The sequence below is a fragment of the Hibiscus syriacus genome, unplaced genomic scaffold (assembly GCF_006381635.1).
Source record: "Hibiscus syriacus cultivar Baekdansim isolate YM2019G1 unplaced genomic scaffold, ASM638163v2 tig00116997_pilon, whole genome shotgun sequence".
Lineage (NCBI taxonomy): Eukaryota > Viridiplantae > Streptophyta > Magnoliopsida > Malvales > Malvaceae > Hibiscus > Hibiscus syriacus.
Window position 1 is genome coordinate 4,680,856 of NW_024063513.1, and position 18,222 is coordinate 4,699,077.

Consider the following 18,222-nt stretch of genomic DNA (forward strand, 5'->3'; position numbering starts at 1 on the left):
GACATCTTCAAGGGTAATAGTCGTCTCCCCACAAGGAAAATAAAACGTGTGCTCCTCCGGTCTCCACTGTTCATTCAAAGCATTTATCAATGGAGCGCGCAACTTCGTACTACCAGTTACAGTGCCCGATGTAACCAAAACCGACTTTGTGCAAATATGAAATAATATCGTCATTAGGGGACAGGTAACGGTTGATAAAACTCATCAATGAACTTTCATATCCCTTCAAATAAATAAATGATTTCATAACAAATAAACAAATAAATAAATTCGAAATACCTAAATAAATAAATTCAAGTGGAATAAATAAATTAGAAATAAATGAATACATAAATTCAAAATAAATAAATCCAAATTAAATAAACAAATAAATCAGTAAATAAATTTGAAATAAATAAATAAATAAATAATTTCTTCAGTAGGTGCATACATGCGGAAGATCAGCTCTCAGTAGTTCAACTATAATAATATGAAAGAGAGAATATATGAGAGAGTTTTTTTCTTTGAATAAAGGTGTATGGAATTGGGTGGTGTGACCTATTTATAGGGGTCATTGCACTCTTACAAAGCGCGTGGCAAACGATACCTCACGTTATATGAAGCGCGAGGTATTAGAATATTTTCAAATTTTAATTCTCGAAACTTTTGCAAACGATAATTTCTCAATATCTCATGGACCTCGTGTTAAGGGAAACACGATATACTAAATAATCATATTAAATTGGATAATCTGAAAAGTGTACAGTATCTCGTATCCTATAAAATACGACGTAGTGAATAGGATGCGAGGTTATCTTAAATGTACAATTTAAAAGTATTTTTTAAATCTACTAAAGAAGTTACTATTAAAAAATAGGTGATTTTCCCCAAAAATTACCGGTGATCGGTATATAAACCGATCTAACACTGGTCAGATTATATTTCTCGATCTAACACCCCGTAGCAGTAAAGCGGTCCCCCTGAACCGCGCTATATACTGATTTGGCGCCACGTGGAGTATAGCGTACCCCCTGTACCGCGCTATACGCTAACTGGGTTACACGCGTGGTATAGCACCCCCTGCTCTACGCTATACGCCACGTAGGGGTATAGCGTGGATCAGGGGCCGTGCTATACGCCGTACCAAAATTATATTTAACGCGGTCCCTGATTCGCGCTATATAATAATTACATATAACGCGGTGCAAGTACCGCGCCTTATATGTTTATAAATACCTCCGGTTCTCGCATCTCTCCTTTCTTATAAATTAATACAACAATTCCGTCAACGAGTAATAATTCTAGCAATCTTCTTATATTTGATTTAGAAGTTCGTGCGATTTTTCGTTATAAGGTGATTTTGTTATAATTTTTTAATTATACTTATTGTTTATTATCATTATTTGAAAAAATATTATACTAATTATTTTTAATTAATTTTTATGTTTGTAAAATTAAAAAGCGGGAGCATACGTCGAAATAGTTTTGCGGTGCAGGTAATAATATAAAATTATATTATTTAAATTATTTACGTTGATGTGTAAAAAAAAATTTGTGTTATATTTTCGTTCATATATAATTTATTTAATCAGGTTTGTTTAAGTTTTTTTTTGCAGATATAATATTGTCGCACTTTTAAACTCAAAGAATGGTGCGACTTTCAGCTATTGTTTATTATGATGGTGAAATTCAAGAAGATGAAACCGGCGTTATTTTCGTATCAAATGAGCGTGTTAAAATATCATTCAAGAGAAACATAACTCTTGAGGGAGCTGATAACGAAGATTTTGAGGAAGATTCATGTTGGAAGTAACAGAAGAATGTTGTCGTTGCAGTACAGATTTCCAACATCATTATTGCCATTAACTTATACAGCGTTCGAACTTTCGAACAATGATGATGTTCAAATGATGGTTGAAGCTCAAAGTAATTATTCAGACGCCGCTATTGAGATGTATGTATATTTTGTTCAAGTGCGTATTATTCGGGGTCAATCTTTAAGCTCACACTATGGGCTAGCTGAACAAGTTGATCAAGTTGACAGCCCACTACAGTAATGTGTAATGATTTTAATGCCATAATAAGGAGACATTCATCTGTAACTCCTTACGATATGTACCGAGGTGGGTCCATGAACAATTCGTATGGCAACACCGCGTCCAGTTCAAGGGGAAGACATTCATCTGCAAATTTATTTGACCATATGGAGATGCCATCGACGCAACTATCTATGCAGTTTCCATTTGAAACGATGGCTTTAAGCTCCAGGGGGAGGCATTCGACTGCGAGCTTTTTCGATCTCAATGTCAATATGCCTTCCAGTTCAAGGGGAAGGCGTGCAAGTAGTAGGTCGCGTCCAGTTCAAGGGGAAGACATTCATCTGCAAATTTATTTGACCATATGGAGATGCCATCGACGCAACTATCTATGCAGTTTCCATTTGAAACGATGGCTTTAAGCTCCAGGGGGAGGCATTCGACTGCGAGCTTTTTCGATCTCAATGTCAATATGCCTTCCAGTTCAAGGGGAAGGCGTGCAAGTAGTAGGTTCTTCGACCTAAATATGGAGAGCATAGAGGAACCATCATCTCCACCAGAAGAACCGCTTTGTGAGCCTGATGCAGATGGTGCTGAGACTAGACTATTCATTCACCCAGAATCACCGCAATTCAACTCCGATGATGATGAAGTTCCAGGAAATGTGGTACAAACTGACCCTCCTACACATATGTATGAAGCTGATTATGGTGCAATGTACGGGCCAGAATTTGCGGATATGCCTCATCTCGGTGACTATAGATATTACTCATCAATAAATAATGGTGAGTTATCTTTAGGCATGGAGTTTTCAAGCAAAGAAGAATCGATGATGGCTATCAAAAATTACAATATCCGTAATTTTGTTCAGTCCAGAGTCAACCGATCGATGACCGAAAAATATGTATGCTACTGTGTCCGACCTGAAAACGGATGCAATTCGATGGTTCGCGTATCAAAAATGAAGAGGAAGAACAACATATGGGAACTAACAGTATACAACGGTCCTCACATATGTTGTGCTGGATGGGTCAACCAAGATCATCCCAACTTGGACTCTGAAGTGATATGCAAGCCATCATGCCCATGGTAAAAGCAAGCTCTCATATAGCTGTTGCAATGTTGATTTCAGCTATACAATTGCAGTATGGGTACACCGTCTCCTATAAAAAAGCTTGGTTGGCAAAACAAAATGCCATTGTCAAACTTCATGGCGAATGGGATGCATCTTACAACAAACTTCCAGATTGGTTTAGGCTGGTGAGGACGTTGAATCTTGGGATAATTGTGGACTTCGAAACCTCCTATGCATACCATAATGATAGAGTTCTTCACGATCGATGCCAATTCTACAGGGTTTTTTGGAGTTACCCACAGTGTGTTAATGTTGCCAAATACTACAAGCCTGTGGTCTAGATCGACGGGACTTTCTTATATGGAAAATACAAGCAAGTTTTATTATTGGCAGTTGTCCAAGATGGCAATCGCAACATTCTTCCAGTTGCTTTTGCTCTTGTCGAAGGAGAAGATACATATTATTGGGCTTTTTTCCTCCGAAATTTACGTGCACATGTTATCATGAGGGAAAAAATCTATGTCATTTCAGATCGCGGAGCTGGGATCAAAGCAGTAATGAAGTCTTTGGGTCCAATGTGGCAACCACCCTTTGTCCAAAATAGGTATTGTCTCCGACACATTACTGCGAACTATCATGGAAGGTACAAGAAGAATGATGAGCGTCAATTAATTGTGCGCATGGGTAAGTGAAAGCAAGTTATACATTTTTTGATCATTTTAATTTTGCAAAGAAAAGCAAGTTAATAAGTTATACATTTTTTGATCAGGTTACGAACTACTTCCTCGAACGTTTGAATCAATACTTCAAGATTTGCGGGCGAAGAACGAGGAAGGATACGATTACATCAGCCTCATCGATAAAGAAATGTGGACGAACACATATGATGGTGGATATCGATATGGATACATGACGACCAACTTGGCTGAGGCAATCAATTCAACCTTAAAGGGTGCACGTCACTTACCTATAGCGGCTTTGGTAAAAACTACATATTTTCGTTTAGGGGCGCTTTTTGCGAAGCTCGGGGGACAAGATCAAACCTAGATGCAAGGCGGTCATGTCTATCACCCTAGATTAGTTGCAGATCTACAGAAAAAAATTGCTGCATCAAATGGAATGTCTATAACAAGCTTCTCTAGAAGGCATGAAATATTTCGTGTCACGGAGTTGTCTCGACCTCTTCAAGGGATTGAAGCTGTGTCGTTAAGAGTAAATCTAAGAAACAGAACGTGCGACTGTGGGTTTTTTCAAGTTCTGAAGTATTCATGCTCTCATGTGATAGCAGCTTGCTCGCATACACGTCAAGACTATAACCATTTTGTGGATCCCGTATACCTACTATCTGAAGTTTTTAAGGTATACGAATTTGAGTTTCCCCCTATAGGTAATGACAAAGAACCTGATGATATTCAAGATTGGCTTCCGATTGTACCAAATCCGAGTTTATTGAGGGAGTGTGGTCATCCAAAATCCAATCGAATTCATTGCGATATGGATATTCGAGAAAGATCTAGACAAGACAGAAGATGTGGTCATTGTAGAAACCCAGGACACACTAGAAAAATATGTCCACTTCTGTTGTCATCAAGTAACAATTGATCAGGAAATGATGTATTTGTTTATCAAATAATAATTCTTATATTTTAATTTGCATTTACTTCAAGTTAATGACATTCGATAATCGCTGATGAAGATTAAAAAAATGAACATAATCATTAAATTTTATCAAACTAATAACAATTTGGTATTTAAATACAATAAACTTACAACAAGAATTAAATGGTAAATGATAATCAAATTACAATAACTGATATTAAATGGTAATAAACAAAATTAACTGAAATATATTAAAAAAAGTCCAACAAATTTAACAAAATAAAGTAAGAATTAAATGAAAACTAATAAAAAATTACAATTAAACAAAATAAAGTAAATACAAATATAATAAAAAAAATCTATTGATGCATGCGTCGCGAATGTGTTCCGCAGGGCGGTGGTTGTTGGTCTCGAGTAGGATTTCTTCGTATCATTGGTTCTGACTCCTCGTTGTCATCGTCGTCGTCACCATCGTCATCGTCGTCGTCGTCGTCCTGAGCATGTACATTAGGTTGATGAGGAGCTGATGACGATGAAGCACCTCTATAGAATAAGGACCCTGGAGGTGTATGACTGACTATCCCACCGGCCTGCGAAAACTGGGAAAACCCAGACATTGCTGAGTGTGAAAACTATACAGGAGGTGTCTGTGCTACGGCCATGGGTGATGAGGCTGAACCCTCCAAATATCCAACATATGAACCCTAAGTCGGATCTACAAACATAGACCCATAATAGCCTCCAGGAGGGGTCATCTGTGATGGTGACGGTGACGGTGGCGGGGTCATAAAACCAGGTGAATGCGGCAGCGGTGACATCTGGTAATGGAAAGGCGATGGCAGCATCATATATGGCTGCGACATTATATATGGCTGCGGTGGCTGCAAGGAAGGTCCTGCTAGTGCAGCTGAGGATGAACCGCAAGCACCTTCTCTCCATCCATTAGTCGGGGGACGATGGTGCTGTGTCGATGAACGTCTCTTTCGACGTCGTGGAAAGGTCTGCCCTCGTGCATCCTCGGGAAGTATAAACGGTTTCCCGTTACTGTTGAACCACTCATAATAATCCTCAGCATACATCAAGAGGTCATAAAAAATGGGCTATCTACGGGGAAGGCGCCGATGTCGATCCTCCCACAACACGACCCACCCATGATGCCTCACTAGCCAAACTATATATGTCTTGCCGCGTCTATCTAAGCTATGCAACTCGTCCATATTGCGAGGTACTTCCCGAATTGGTTACAAACAACCAAACTGCCGGAGCACGCGATCAGTAGAGTGCCACTCGACGGTCGTATAACAGATCAGAGGGACCATCGCCATCTAAACATCTGATGGACCCCTCAACTCAGGTGGGATCACCGCCCTCACATCATCAGTAGAATATGACACTCATTCAAACTAAAACAAATAATATATAATTTTTATCAAAATAATAATCTAATTATATAACTATAATCTAAAATCGATTTTTAAACATTAAAATTCATACCTGTGTGTCAGTCTTCTGATCGATTAGCACCCTAATTTTTCTAAATCATCAGGTAGCTCCTGATGATTTTTCCTATCAGTAGATCGCCTATTCAAGGAAAAAAATTTGTTATACGTTGTATAAAATTATTAATATAAAAAATCATTTTTATAATTACCTCAAAAGTAGTGGAAATACGAATGAGTTCTTCACAACGGGACATAAAAAGAGCAATCGATACAATGCCCAAGACTGCAGCAGCAGGAGACATCCGTCGATAGCATTACGTCTGTAGTCAGTGGCTCCACACATCTCCCTGTACAGCAAAGCCAAAACTGCCGAGCCCCAACTGAATGATCCGGCAAGACGAAAGTCGCTAAGATGTCGCAACCACATGCAGTGAACTAGGTTGCACGATTTGTCTGGCATCAGCAACCCTCCTATCAGCTGCAGTATGCATGCCCGTGCATACATCTTAACCTCATCCTCAGAGGCGTCTGCGCTTAACTCCTGAAAATTGGCATCTAACCAATTTAACGGAATCCTACCTTCGATAAAATTTTCCGGGACACATCCTAGACTATCCCGACACAAAGTAGTCTAAGAACCGGAAGCTATCCCCGATATCACATCTCCATCCACCGAAAGCCCCATGTGCATAGAAACATCCTCAATCGTGATCGTGCACTCTCCGCACGGAAGATAGAATGTGTGGATCTCCGGCCTCCACCGCTCTACTAAGGCAGAAATCAGGTCTGGCTCTATCTTACAGTGACCCTGATATCTACCTATATAACCGAATCCAGCCTCTACTAAATACGGCAAGACACGACTAGGTATCACTAACTTAAAGTTCCTAATAAAAGGATCTAATACACGATCCTTCTCCTAAAAATAAATAATTACAAAAATTAATTCTTAATCTAATAATCATGCATTAAATAAATCAACTAATTATTACTAATAATTTAAATTAAATTAAAACATTAAAATGTTACCGTATCAGTAAAGTGTCGAGATATTTAATTCTTAATCTAATAATCATGCATTAAATAAATCAACTAAATATTACTAATAATTTAAATTAAATTAAAACGTTAAAATGTTACCGTATCAGTAAAGTGTAGAGATATATGATTTCCATCCGAGCGAAGTAGATTGTCTTCCATTATATATCTGCAAAAGAATTATATTAGTAAAATATTAAATAAAGTAAATACATAATAGTAAAAATATTATAAAATATACCTTAAAAAGATAGAGTATTTGAGAAAAATTTAGAGAATTTGAGAGAATTTGGTATGATAAAAGTGATTGAGGATGGGGGTATTTATAGGAAGGATGGAGACGTGAAGGGTTGGGTATTTAGGGGTATAGCGCGCCCCCTGCACCGCGCTATACCCCACGTGTCAGATACCCAGGTATAGCGCGGATCAGGGGGGCGAGCTATACCCACGTGGCGCCAGATCACCGTATATCGCGGGGCAGGGGACGCGCTATACCTACATGGTGCCAAATCAGCGTATAGTGCGATTCAGGGGGTGCGCTTTACTGCTACGGGTGTTAGATCAGGAAATATAATCTGACCGGTGTTCAGATCGGTAAATATATCGATCACCGGTGATTTATTGAGAAAATTGCCCAAAAAATAATTCATGAGATTTTTAATATAATATTATCGTTGATTTACCCAATCACTTCATTGTATTCTATAAATGATATATTTTTATTGAAAAATAAAAGATGGAACATTGCAATTAACAAACAAAAGAGTGCGCCCTTTGATCAGAGATTTAACTCAAAGAATTGTCAGATTTTATTCTCACCCAGGAGGGACATGACTGCAACAAAGGGTGGGATATTATCGGGGTTAATGATGCCATTGAAAGTAAAGTTCTGTTTGAAAGTGTAGCAGTGCAAAAAAAAATGGAGAGCCAGTTGGTTAAACTTTAGAGAGAGCAAGGGAAGGAGTTAAAAAAGAGTATATTTGAGTAGGTCAGCAACAGCACGCTTTGCTTTTGTTTAGCTTTCTAGTCTCTGATTTTGTTTGCTCTGCTGAACAAACTAAGGGTGCATAGATTACTGAGAATGTTATATTATTGTGTTTGATTGGTTTGATAAGAATGTAAGATTACATTATTTGGTTGTAGGAATAAAATATTACTGGAATATATATTTTATCAAATTGTCATTGTTTTATATTTTTTAATAAGCGTAATTCTAAATATTTAAATAAAAATTATTTATATAAAAATTCTATCTGTTGATAATATATTACTTGAGTATTTAAATATATCATATATAATTTTAATTTTAATTAATATTAAATTTTACATAATTTATGTAAAAATATATTAAAATTTTACATCAACATTTAACTTAATGTTTACATTGTGAAAATTAGCTTCGGTTCATACGTGACGCATTTACTAGGAGATTTCTTGTATTTTTCAATCGACAAAATTTACATTCTTCTATATACAATAATTTATCATAGATATTAATAATAATAAAAAGTTATAAATTATTTTTGTTATCTAAGATATTTATTATATCTTCTATATTCAATAATTTATTTATTTATCTTTTATATTTATATTTAATTCTACATACTTTATCATTATTATTTATCTTATGAATTTATATTACGATCTTTCCTGCAAAATCAAATCCTTTGCAAGCACATAAGGAGGCATTTCACCATCCATTACAAACTCAAAGTTGGTGGAACCCGCAATCGAATATTTATTATATCTTCTATATACAAACTTTATGACACCAAATCAGCTAATTTCATGTCTTTTAGGTTGACTACGGATTTGCATTATCGTCAGATCTGATTAACCCATCCAATCCAACCTTGCAATAGGTTGTAGTGAAATAATGTTTCACCCCTAATTACAATTGAAATCTTGTTTGTTGGCATCAACTGTTTTGAATCAGACATAAAATGTTTCATCAAACTGAACAGAAGCTAATAAAACTTAGGGTCTGTTTGTTTCACTGAAAACATTTTCCAGTGTTTGGATGTTTATTGTAAAATGTTTTACACAGTTTGAGTAATTTTCCTGAAAACTGTTTTCAGAATCTGTTTTTAATGAAGAAACTGTACATATTGAATATGTTGTATTATTTATTAATTTTTAAAGATTAATTTTTTTTATATAATTATATTTTATAAAAATATGTATTTTAGATAATATTAATAATTGGTTAAAAATATATTATAAAAGTTTATAAATCCTAAGAATGTTTAATCAATAGTATACCAAATCAATGGTCAAAAAACATTTCTCATAGAATAATCGATGAATGATAAGAATTTATTATAATGATCTGTCATGCTTTACAACATGTGTAAAATCCCAAAAGCTTCACCATGAATTCCTTCATGTTTCACATGTAAGCAATTGTTCAATCAAATACTGGGACTTGGAACTAAAATGGAACTTTCCAACTCCCATATGTCCTTTGATATTTGCAATTCAAACCTCAAGTCCTTAGATACCTCAACTTCTTGGCTAAGATCTTCAGTATGAGGATCTTCTAGAATTACCCCTGTAATTCAAACCTCAAGTCCTTAGATACCTCAACCAAAGAAATAAAGCATGTGATTAGAAGCAAACAAGCATGCATGCTACAATAAAACTTTCATGAATGCGTTTTTTTTCAAGATATCCATATTTGTAATAGAACAGCATAGGCATTCCCAAGAAGTTGTACTACAATTGAGAACGATGAAGAAGAATGAGATGTATTCATAAGGAGAAAAACCTCAAAAAAGAAATAATAATAATATTAAAACATTAAAGGACTAATCAAGGTTGAAAGTTTCCAAAAATCATAGAGCAAACAAGTTAGAACACCAAGACAAAAGTGTATGCATTAGAGAGAACAGTATGATTAAAGAAGATCCATATAAAGAAACCAAAAACATCAACCACAAACATACTGCTACATTTGCCAAGAAAATATCACAATTGAATTCAAATGCAAAGATCCATAATGGCAATTGAAAAAAAATAGAAGATAAACACATAATACATATAAGCCTTGGAAAAAGTTGTAAGGTGTTATTATATGAATTGACATGACAATAGCATAAAGTGAAAAGTGGCATAACAGATAAATTGAACGTTGTTCTGAATGAAACAAAACACCATATCCTGTTTCACCTCCATCAAACGAAGTTCATACAATCAGAGCAACATCTATGTAATATGCATACAGGTATAAATTAATTCTAAAATCTAATTTGTGGGGTCGAGAGAAATACCTGCTCTTTTCAAAACAAGTTCTTCCCTCCCCATTGCATATAAACAAGTTCTTCCCTCCCCATTGCAGTGTTATTGTATTTAATGGCATATGTAATTTGAAAGAAAGAAAAAAGTCAATGCCAAATGCACACCAACTCAAATATCAAAAAATTTGTTGAACTTTTCAACCTATATTCAACTCAAATACAAGTCGAAAACTCAGGTCTAAAAGACCCACCTGTTCAACTAGAAAAGTAATGCCACCATGATTAACCATTTCATAAGTCTCCCCAAGTATGGGATTGAATGGTTTCCAGGTACATTGATAGGCATAATAGACATATATAGACCATGAAGCTGCAATTAGTTACCATCAGTCACCTATTTAAACTTAGAAAGAAATAGAAGTTAGAAGAAACCTTACTAGTGTACACTAATCGCATGTAAGGATCTTCGCATTCATCAGCCAAATCTCGCAGGTATGAATACTCCATTTTTTGCAATGACAAAAAAGAACCAAACACAGCAAATAACTTTAAAGCAGTGGTTGGATATGAAAACACAAACCTCAGCCATTTTCTGCAACATTGACATTGGCTCAAAAATAAGAACTAAACAATCAGATCACACCAAGAGAATAAATTTAATACGAATATGAACAAATAAACGAAATCCACAACAAGATAATCATATACAGAACAAACCCAAAATTAAAGCAATAATAAGAAGAAAGGGAACCGACCCGGCTTCAAAGAGCGATAGAGTACCCGACCATTTAGCTTGAATCGCAACTTGAACGTTCTTCGGCCTTTGATTTTGAGCTCCAACAAAAGCGAAACTGCAAATTAATAAACAAGTGAGGAGGAGCAAAATGCAAAAGCGAGATCTGAAAGGTGTATCTGTTTGGGTAAAATGAAAGTATATATTTCCCCAATCTATTTTCTATATGATTTCAAATGGAATTACATCCGACGTTGATGAGTTAGAGATCAACCTTTGGGGAGAAATGAAGGATTGATTTCACGAAACAAACAAATTTAACCTTAGTTCATATTCTAACGAGTAATCCAAACATAACTGTATCAAATAAAAAAAACTTCAACATTCATTTATTCTTTTTCTAACAAACTAGATCTATTCAACTTCTACCTTATTATCTTTTTCTATGATACTACAGCCACGATAACAATCTTCCATTGTACTGAAGAGAATAACATAAACGAGGAAACTAAGGAGCATAGACATACCACATACATTGCTTCAGGGTATTGTTGTAGAAGATCGCTCAGAACAAACTTCAAAACCTTAAAAAACGGATGAAATTTTCACAAAGGAAAATATTCAAGAGGTTTTCGTTAACAGAAACAAAAGCACAAAATATGAAAAATAAAAAAAGGGAATGGAGGAGAAATCTTACCAGGATAAATCTTATTGGGAAAAAAATTAAATTTTTTTACCTGGACAGGAGCGAGGTCACAGGGAGAAGAAGAGAAAAGGTATTTTAGCCCAAACGCTCGAGAATAAACAAAAAACCTATGGAATATGTGTGAATGACATTTCCAGTAATAAAGTTAAAAAATTACTGTTAGCAATGAGATAATACCCTCAAGTGAGAATCTTTTCCATCCAAACTGATCCATCAAGGCTACCACCAAAAACAACAATAGGGAGAGAGATGAGCCTGTCATCTCACTCGGGTACTTGTCTTCAATGAACAGCAATGGAAAACAGGCACATACGTTTCCATCTCCAGAGGACCACAACTACCACCACCCGCTCGGGTCAGTTTTGTCCCCTTCATGGACCAAAACTCGTCACCATAACCCTCAACAGCTGACAAGCCCTCCATTTCTTCAGTTCCCATCAATACCCCAAAAGAGCTTGCCCGTTATGGCAAAGGAATCATCACAGCCATGTTGCACTAAAGCCGTAAACATTCAGAATGCAGAGAAAAATCCAGTTTCACCTACTGCAAATACAGCTGGTCCTCGCAAAACTTCTCAGAAAAGGTACTCCAGATTTTTATTACATCTCTTTGTCTCTCTGCATCCCTTTAATGCATATTTCTCTTTCTTTTTTCTTTTTTCTTTTTAAAAAAAACTTCTTGACTGAGGATATTCATTGACAAGTCACGAGATTAGCTTACTTGATGTTTTGTGGTCCATGCATGCTTTGTTAGAATGTTAGTTGCTTCGTTTCTTTATCTTTTCCTTACATGTGCCTGCATATTTTGTAGTTTTAGTTCATCATTTTACATTACTTCAGCTGGTTTCAGAAACTATTTCTTTAACATCATTTATTGTTATTGATCTGCTCATTCATGGTAGCTCTTAGCCTATTCTGGTTGTAAATGCTTAACTATCATCTTTCTCTTTAGATGTACAAGTTTCCTATGTTATGCTATTATTATATTGATCTTATTTCTTTATATTCATCTATTTTAACCCTTGAATTGATAACTTCTATTCGGGGTTTAATCCTATGGTTTATTATGGTGATGGAAAACAGAACTGCTCCTGGTCCAGTTGTGGGTTGGCTTCCGATTCGGTCTTTTAGGAAAAATCTTGCAAGCAGCAGCTCTTCAAAACCAGCTACCGAACCACCACACAAGGCTGCTAACGAGAAAAAAACGGCTGAACCGAGAGCCAAATTTGTGAAAATCAACATGGATGGAGTTTCCATAGGAAGGAAAGTCGACCTCAAAGCCTATGACTGCTACGAAAAACTGTCTGCAGCGGTTGATGAACTATTCAGAGGCCTACTTGCTGGTAAATAAATTTCCAATGAATAATGTAAGCTAAAAACCATGGGTTTAGCTAAATTTGATACGAAATTCCAGTCAATCAGGCCATTAGGCAAGTTTGTTTTAATCGAACTTCTTGTGCTTGACAGCATTCACACTTGCTAGTATTGCATCCCGTATGACAAATCAGTTCACCTTCACTGTTGGTTTTCAACTGTTTAGGGGGTGGGAGTGGCAAACGGTGGAGAGAAAACATGAAATTTTCAGTTTTAGATAAAACTCTTTTAGGTTATTATTCTAATAATGTTGATGTCCCGTGTGTAGCTCAAAGAGATGCCTGTGGTGGTGGAATAGTGAAGGTGGAGGAGAAGAAAGCGATCACGGGATTGTTGTATGGAAGTGGGGAATATACACTGGATTACCAGGATAACGAAGGGGACAGGATGCTTGTTGGGGATGTCCCATGGCAGTAAGTATCTTATCACCATCGACCTGCTGTGCCCCAATTTCAGATTATATATTATACTCCCACAATCAGTGATCACAGCAGAATACCGTATTTTATTGTACTTCATCTTTTGTCGTCTTGTTTTCCTCAATGTTGGCCGTATTTTTTCGGTATTGCATGTATTTGTAATATGGGGGAGTCTGAATTGGTTTTGCAGCATGTTTGTGTCTACAGTGCAGAGGCTGCGCGTGTTGAAGAGCTCTGAAATTTCTGTTCTTAGCCGTGAGTGTTCATTGATTTATAATCACTTTTTCTTTTTTGTTTTTTCGTTGCTCTTATTGACGAAATTGGGGATGCTTTGCTTGTTTACACAGTTGGAAGCAATAAACAAGTAAAGAAACCGGCTTGATTGTGTCACCCAAGTTTGAAGATAAGGGCTTTGAATTATGTTTGGTGTTTTGACATTTTTTCCCCTGTTTTGCCTTAAACCTGACGCGCTCCCTGTATATATATCACTGGTTTTTTATGTAACTTTTTGTTTCATTTTTCTGCCTACGTCAAAATGCCATTTGGTACTATCACGTAGCTCTTTTTACCTGGTATATTAGCACCCATCTCCGGCTTCCATAGCCTTTGAACCTCACTGCAACCTAAAGTACTGTTCTGTTAGCAAATGAAAGGACCGACCCCAAAGCTCATTCCATCACTCTTGGTCCCATTGAGACATGTTTCATCGACGACCAAAACTGTTTAACACTGTTCATGCATTGTTTAGTTTTGTATATTAAATCTTAATCATTTGATATTAAACAATTGTATCTTTGGTAATCATGATGTTCGAACTTAAAACATCAATAAAAAACATTTCCTTTATAACTGAAGTAATTTGATTCCTGCGTCTTGTTTTGATTATCTAAGCCTAGATCAATGGAACTTTGAGGATAAAATGTATATTTTTAGAGGTTTGGGGAATGATGCAAGGGTCATCATCCATTATTAGGAGCTGCCTAACTTTGGGCCAAAAAACAAGACTTTCTAACCTAATATAATTCCATCTGGAGACCAACACGTGTGGGGATGTAGGAATGTGTCAAACACACGTGCTCGGCCGCCGCCGCCGCTAACGTGGCGTTTTCCCTCTAAACCTTCCCTCCGGTTGCAGAGAATGGTTGGCCATTTACACGTGTGCTTCTTTGACCAAGACAAAGGACGGTCGACGGACATGTCTTTTAACTTGCAAACTTGGGCAACCGACTTTGTTTCCTAATTTTTTACACTAACATATATAATCGTCAAATACTTGTACGGTTCTTCGAACTTTGGAGAGATCATTTCAATATTGTATCATTAAATATTAACATTTGTTGACATTTTTCCTCGGTATGCAGCCAAGTATTGACCAACTTGCACTGTCGTAGCGGATTTATCGTTGAAGAAACTTGTTTCCTTGAGAGAAAAGTTATAGACGTATACTTGATTGGATATGCGTCTTTAAAATATTTTAAAACAACTATAAACTCTCACTTATAAAAAAAAAAGTGTCACTATTCTATATTTGCCTTTCGTCTCTCTCCTCTCAGTATGTCTTTTTAAGCACCAAGATTCATTGCCAAATATAAATTTCAACACATTCTAAACCTCACGATTTTTATACATACCTGAGAAACCATTAATCCACCTCAAAAACCTTCAACCTAAATTCAGTGCCAAGCTTACATTGAAAAATATGTCATCCGACACTCAAATATCATAGAAGAGTTCACTTAGTAATATTAACGGTTGTAAGGCAATTCATTAATATTGACGGGATTATTTTTACATGTAGCAGCAGAAATTAAGTACGAGTTTTATACTCCTAATATATTTTTTTGGGTAACCTAACTATTTAGATATTCATCATTCTCGCACTTCAATTTTTGTCACCGAACTATTTTTTCTTTTTTAGTCTATAAATTAATAGCACGTTTTAATTGATATTGTTCCTTATGATATTCTCCTAGGATAAGGTTGGCTAATTCCAAAATTTTACGTAGAATCTCTTAATCAACATAGCTTGCACTAGTTTAAGCCCGAGACTGGGGTTCTGTGACAAATGGAAGCAAGGCTCAGATGTTTGTAAGTAAAACAGGGTTAATTAGTAGCATTTGAAAAGATTGGAGTTGTCGTTTTATTTCTCTCTGATTTAATGATAAAATTATAAAAAACTGAGAATATAAAAAATCGAAACACATTAAAACTGGTGACCAATATAAAAACAGACTAATAAAAGTGATAGTGAATGCTGTTATACTTGATTACATAAAGACACCAACTACATGTTATTATTCCTACATGTAAGGGGACCAGATTGGTATGAAGTAGGAAGATGGGGAATTAAAGAAGCAACGCCAACAACCGCACCATATAAAACTTAAAGCAACAAATATACAATAATGAAGCAGCCATTGTCTGTTTTGGACTAAACCTCCACCTTCCATGTATTCAAAGAAGAAAGCAATTAGTCCACTTAGGCCTCTCCCGTCTACAAGAATAGGGCCGGACCAATTCAGTCCATGTTTAATAAAGCGGATCCAATGTTATATCTGAACTTCGATATTAGATTCAATTAATTATATTATTTTATTTTCTGTAAATATTAAATGACTATTAAATATAGTCGATAGAAATATGGATATAGATTAATGGAATTCGCTTTTAATGTGAAAATAAATTGTTAGAGCCTCGAGTCTCATTAATTATAATAATCCTTATTAGAGGTGAGCAAAACTCGACTATTGAAAAAACTCATCGAATTGACTTCGAGTTCCAATTTCATAAACTCGACTCAACTCAAAAAAAATTCAAGTTTAAATCGAGTTGTAAAATGCAACTCTAATAACTCAAAATTTTTAGTAATTAATGATTTATTTTTCAAGTTTGAGTCGAGTCTTTGGACTTTGTACGATATATGTATATCACATATGAAAAAAATATGAAAAAAATATACTTGTATTATATATATGGTTATAGAAAGTCACTTAAATTGAAATCAAATAATATTATAAATATTTATAATTAAATTTAAACATAAACTTAAAAAATCGACTCGAATTTTATAAACTTGACTTGAAAATTTTTAAATAAAGTCTGAATTGTAAAATATGACTCATCAACTCAAACAACTCAAATTTTTTTGACTCAACTCGACTTAATCCAACGCTCACCCATAAATTCATTATCATCTTTAAAAATTAGGATTTTTGATGGTGTCTAGCTCTAATATGTAAATTTAACTCAATAAATTGATTTTTTAGCCCAATTGATTTGAATAGTTGATATGATTTAATTTAAAAAATTTAAGTAATCAAAAAACATGCATTTAAAGTACGTTTAAATATAATTATTTTAATTACAAATTAGTAGATTATCTAGATTTTTTTGAATAATTTGGGTAAATACAAAACAATATATGTTTAAATATAAATCTCAATATTTCGACATTGAAAGTTTACATCCCTGACATATATGATGCTCGAACTCGGATCTTCAATGAATAACAACAATTCTTATATCACGAAGTCCACTTATTCGTGCAAAGATTATATAGAATTTATGTATTATAATTTTTACTTTAAATAATACTAATAAATGTAATATAATAGGAGTTGGACCATTTTTAGACCAACTTGCCAAATTTATTATGTTACTTCGTTATGGAAATCTTGTTACGGTACTTGTTACTGTTGCATATACTTTTCAATAAGAACAATTAAAGCTGAAAAAGGTCATGGAATTTGTTGACCAAAACCAATGCAAATGATTCACTCTTTTGCCTTTCATTTGGATAGTATAATTAAATTTTAACTCGGTATGATAATATATTTTATGAAAAATCTGTTAAAACCTACGTGAATATGTGATATAAGTTAAAAAGATAAGGGCTAATAAAAAATACGTGTTTAAATTATGGGGTGTTTGATAAAACAACTGATAATTAATAGTTGGTAGTTAATTTTAATAGTTGATTTGACCAACTGATTTTATTAGTTGACTTGAGAAACTAATTTGATTAACTACTTATATAAAAGTGTTTGATAAAATTTAGCTGATAGTTGATATGGGTAAAAAGACAAATAAGAGTATGATACATTTAGTTGTTAAGTATATATATGTTTTATAATACTTTAGCCTTTATTGGGGTAAAATTATTCGAATAAAATACTTTTGACAATAAATTAAAAATTTCTTAATAAAATTAGTGAATATTTTTGAAAATTTTAAATATATTTTTTAAATTTAATATTCACAGATATTAACATTGTGAGATTGATACATACTATTAACCTTGTATAAAATATCAACATTACATTTTTTACTTTTATATTTTGCTATATTTTCTTAACTAAAATATATTTAAGAATCTACAACTAAAAAATAGAATAATAAAATAAAATTTCGCTAAAAGATATTAGATTAGATTTTATGGTAAGGATGTGATTATGGAAATAATAAGGTCAAATATGTCATTTAACATCTTATTTTACAATCAGATCTCCCAAAACGTTGTGTTTTTACAGCGTTTTCATTTTCAGCTTATTTTGCACAATAAATTTTTTGAAAAAGATGTTTATCAA

General features: G+C 34.6%; 2 protein-coding genes across 2 annotated transcripts; one reads left to right on the forward strand and one right to left on the reverse strand.

The window, feature by feature from the left end:
• Positions 1 to 9,474: 9,474 nt before the first annotated feature.
• On the reverse strand, positions 9,475 to 11,767 carry LOC120194108 (oxysterol-binding protein-related protein 3C-like). Its single transcript, XM_039196503.1, has 5 exons — positions 11,666 to 11,767; positions 11,161 to 11,256; positions 10,843 to 10,997; positions 10,439 to 10,775; positions 9,475 to 9,720 (listed from the first exon to the last, which is right to left on the reverse strand). Exons 1-4 carry the CDS (start codon positions 11,668 to 11,670, stop codon positions 10,603 to 10,605), a joined length of 429 nt encoding a protein of 142 aa, XP_039052434.1. The 5' UTR covers positions 11,671 to 11,767; the 3' UTR covers positions 9,475 to 9,720; positions 10,439 to 10,602.
• A 286-nt stretch (positions 11,768 to 12,053) lies between these two features.
• On the forward strand, positions 12,054 to 14,136 carry LOC120194013 (auxin-responsive protein IAA26-like; the record flags this gene model as incomplete). The annotated part of the gene is made up of 5 exons (XM_039196416.1): positions 12,054 to 12,427; positions 12,927 to 13,186; positions 13,486 to 13,630; positions 13,827 to 13,891; positions 13,984 to 14,136. Coding segments are annotated over 5 exons (879 nt in total), but the record flags the coding sequence as incomplete, so codon positions are not given.
• Positions 14,137 to 18,222: the final 4,086 nt, after the last annotated feature.

What these genes read in the sequence shown, in the direction of transcription:
- LOC120194108 (XM_039196503.1), bottom strand. An exon ending in CTATCGCTCTTTGAAGCCGG is followed by an intron (nt 10,998 to 11,160) that starts GTCGGTTCCCTT and finishes TCAATGTTGCAG; the next exon opens with AAAATGGCTGAGGTTTGTGT. An exon ending in CATGCGATTAGTGTACACTA is followed by an intron (nt 10,776 to 10,842) that starts GTAAGGTTTCTT and finishes AACTAATTGCAG; the next exon opens with CTTCATGGTCTATATATGTC.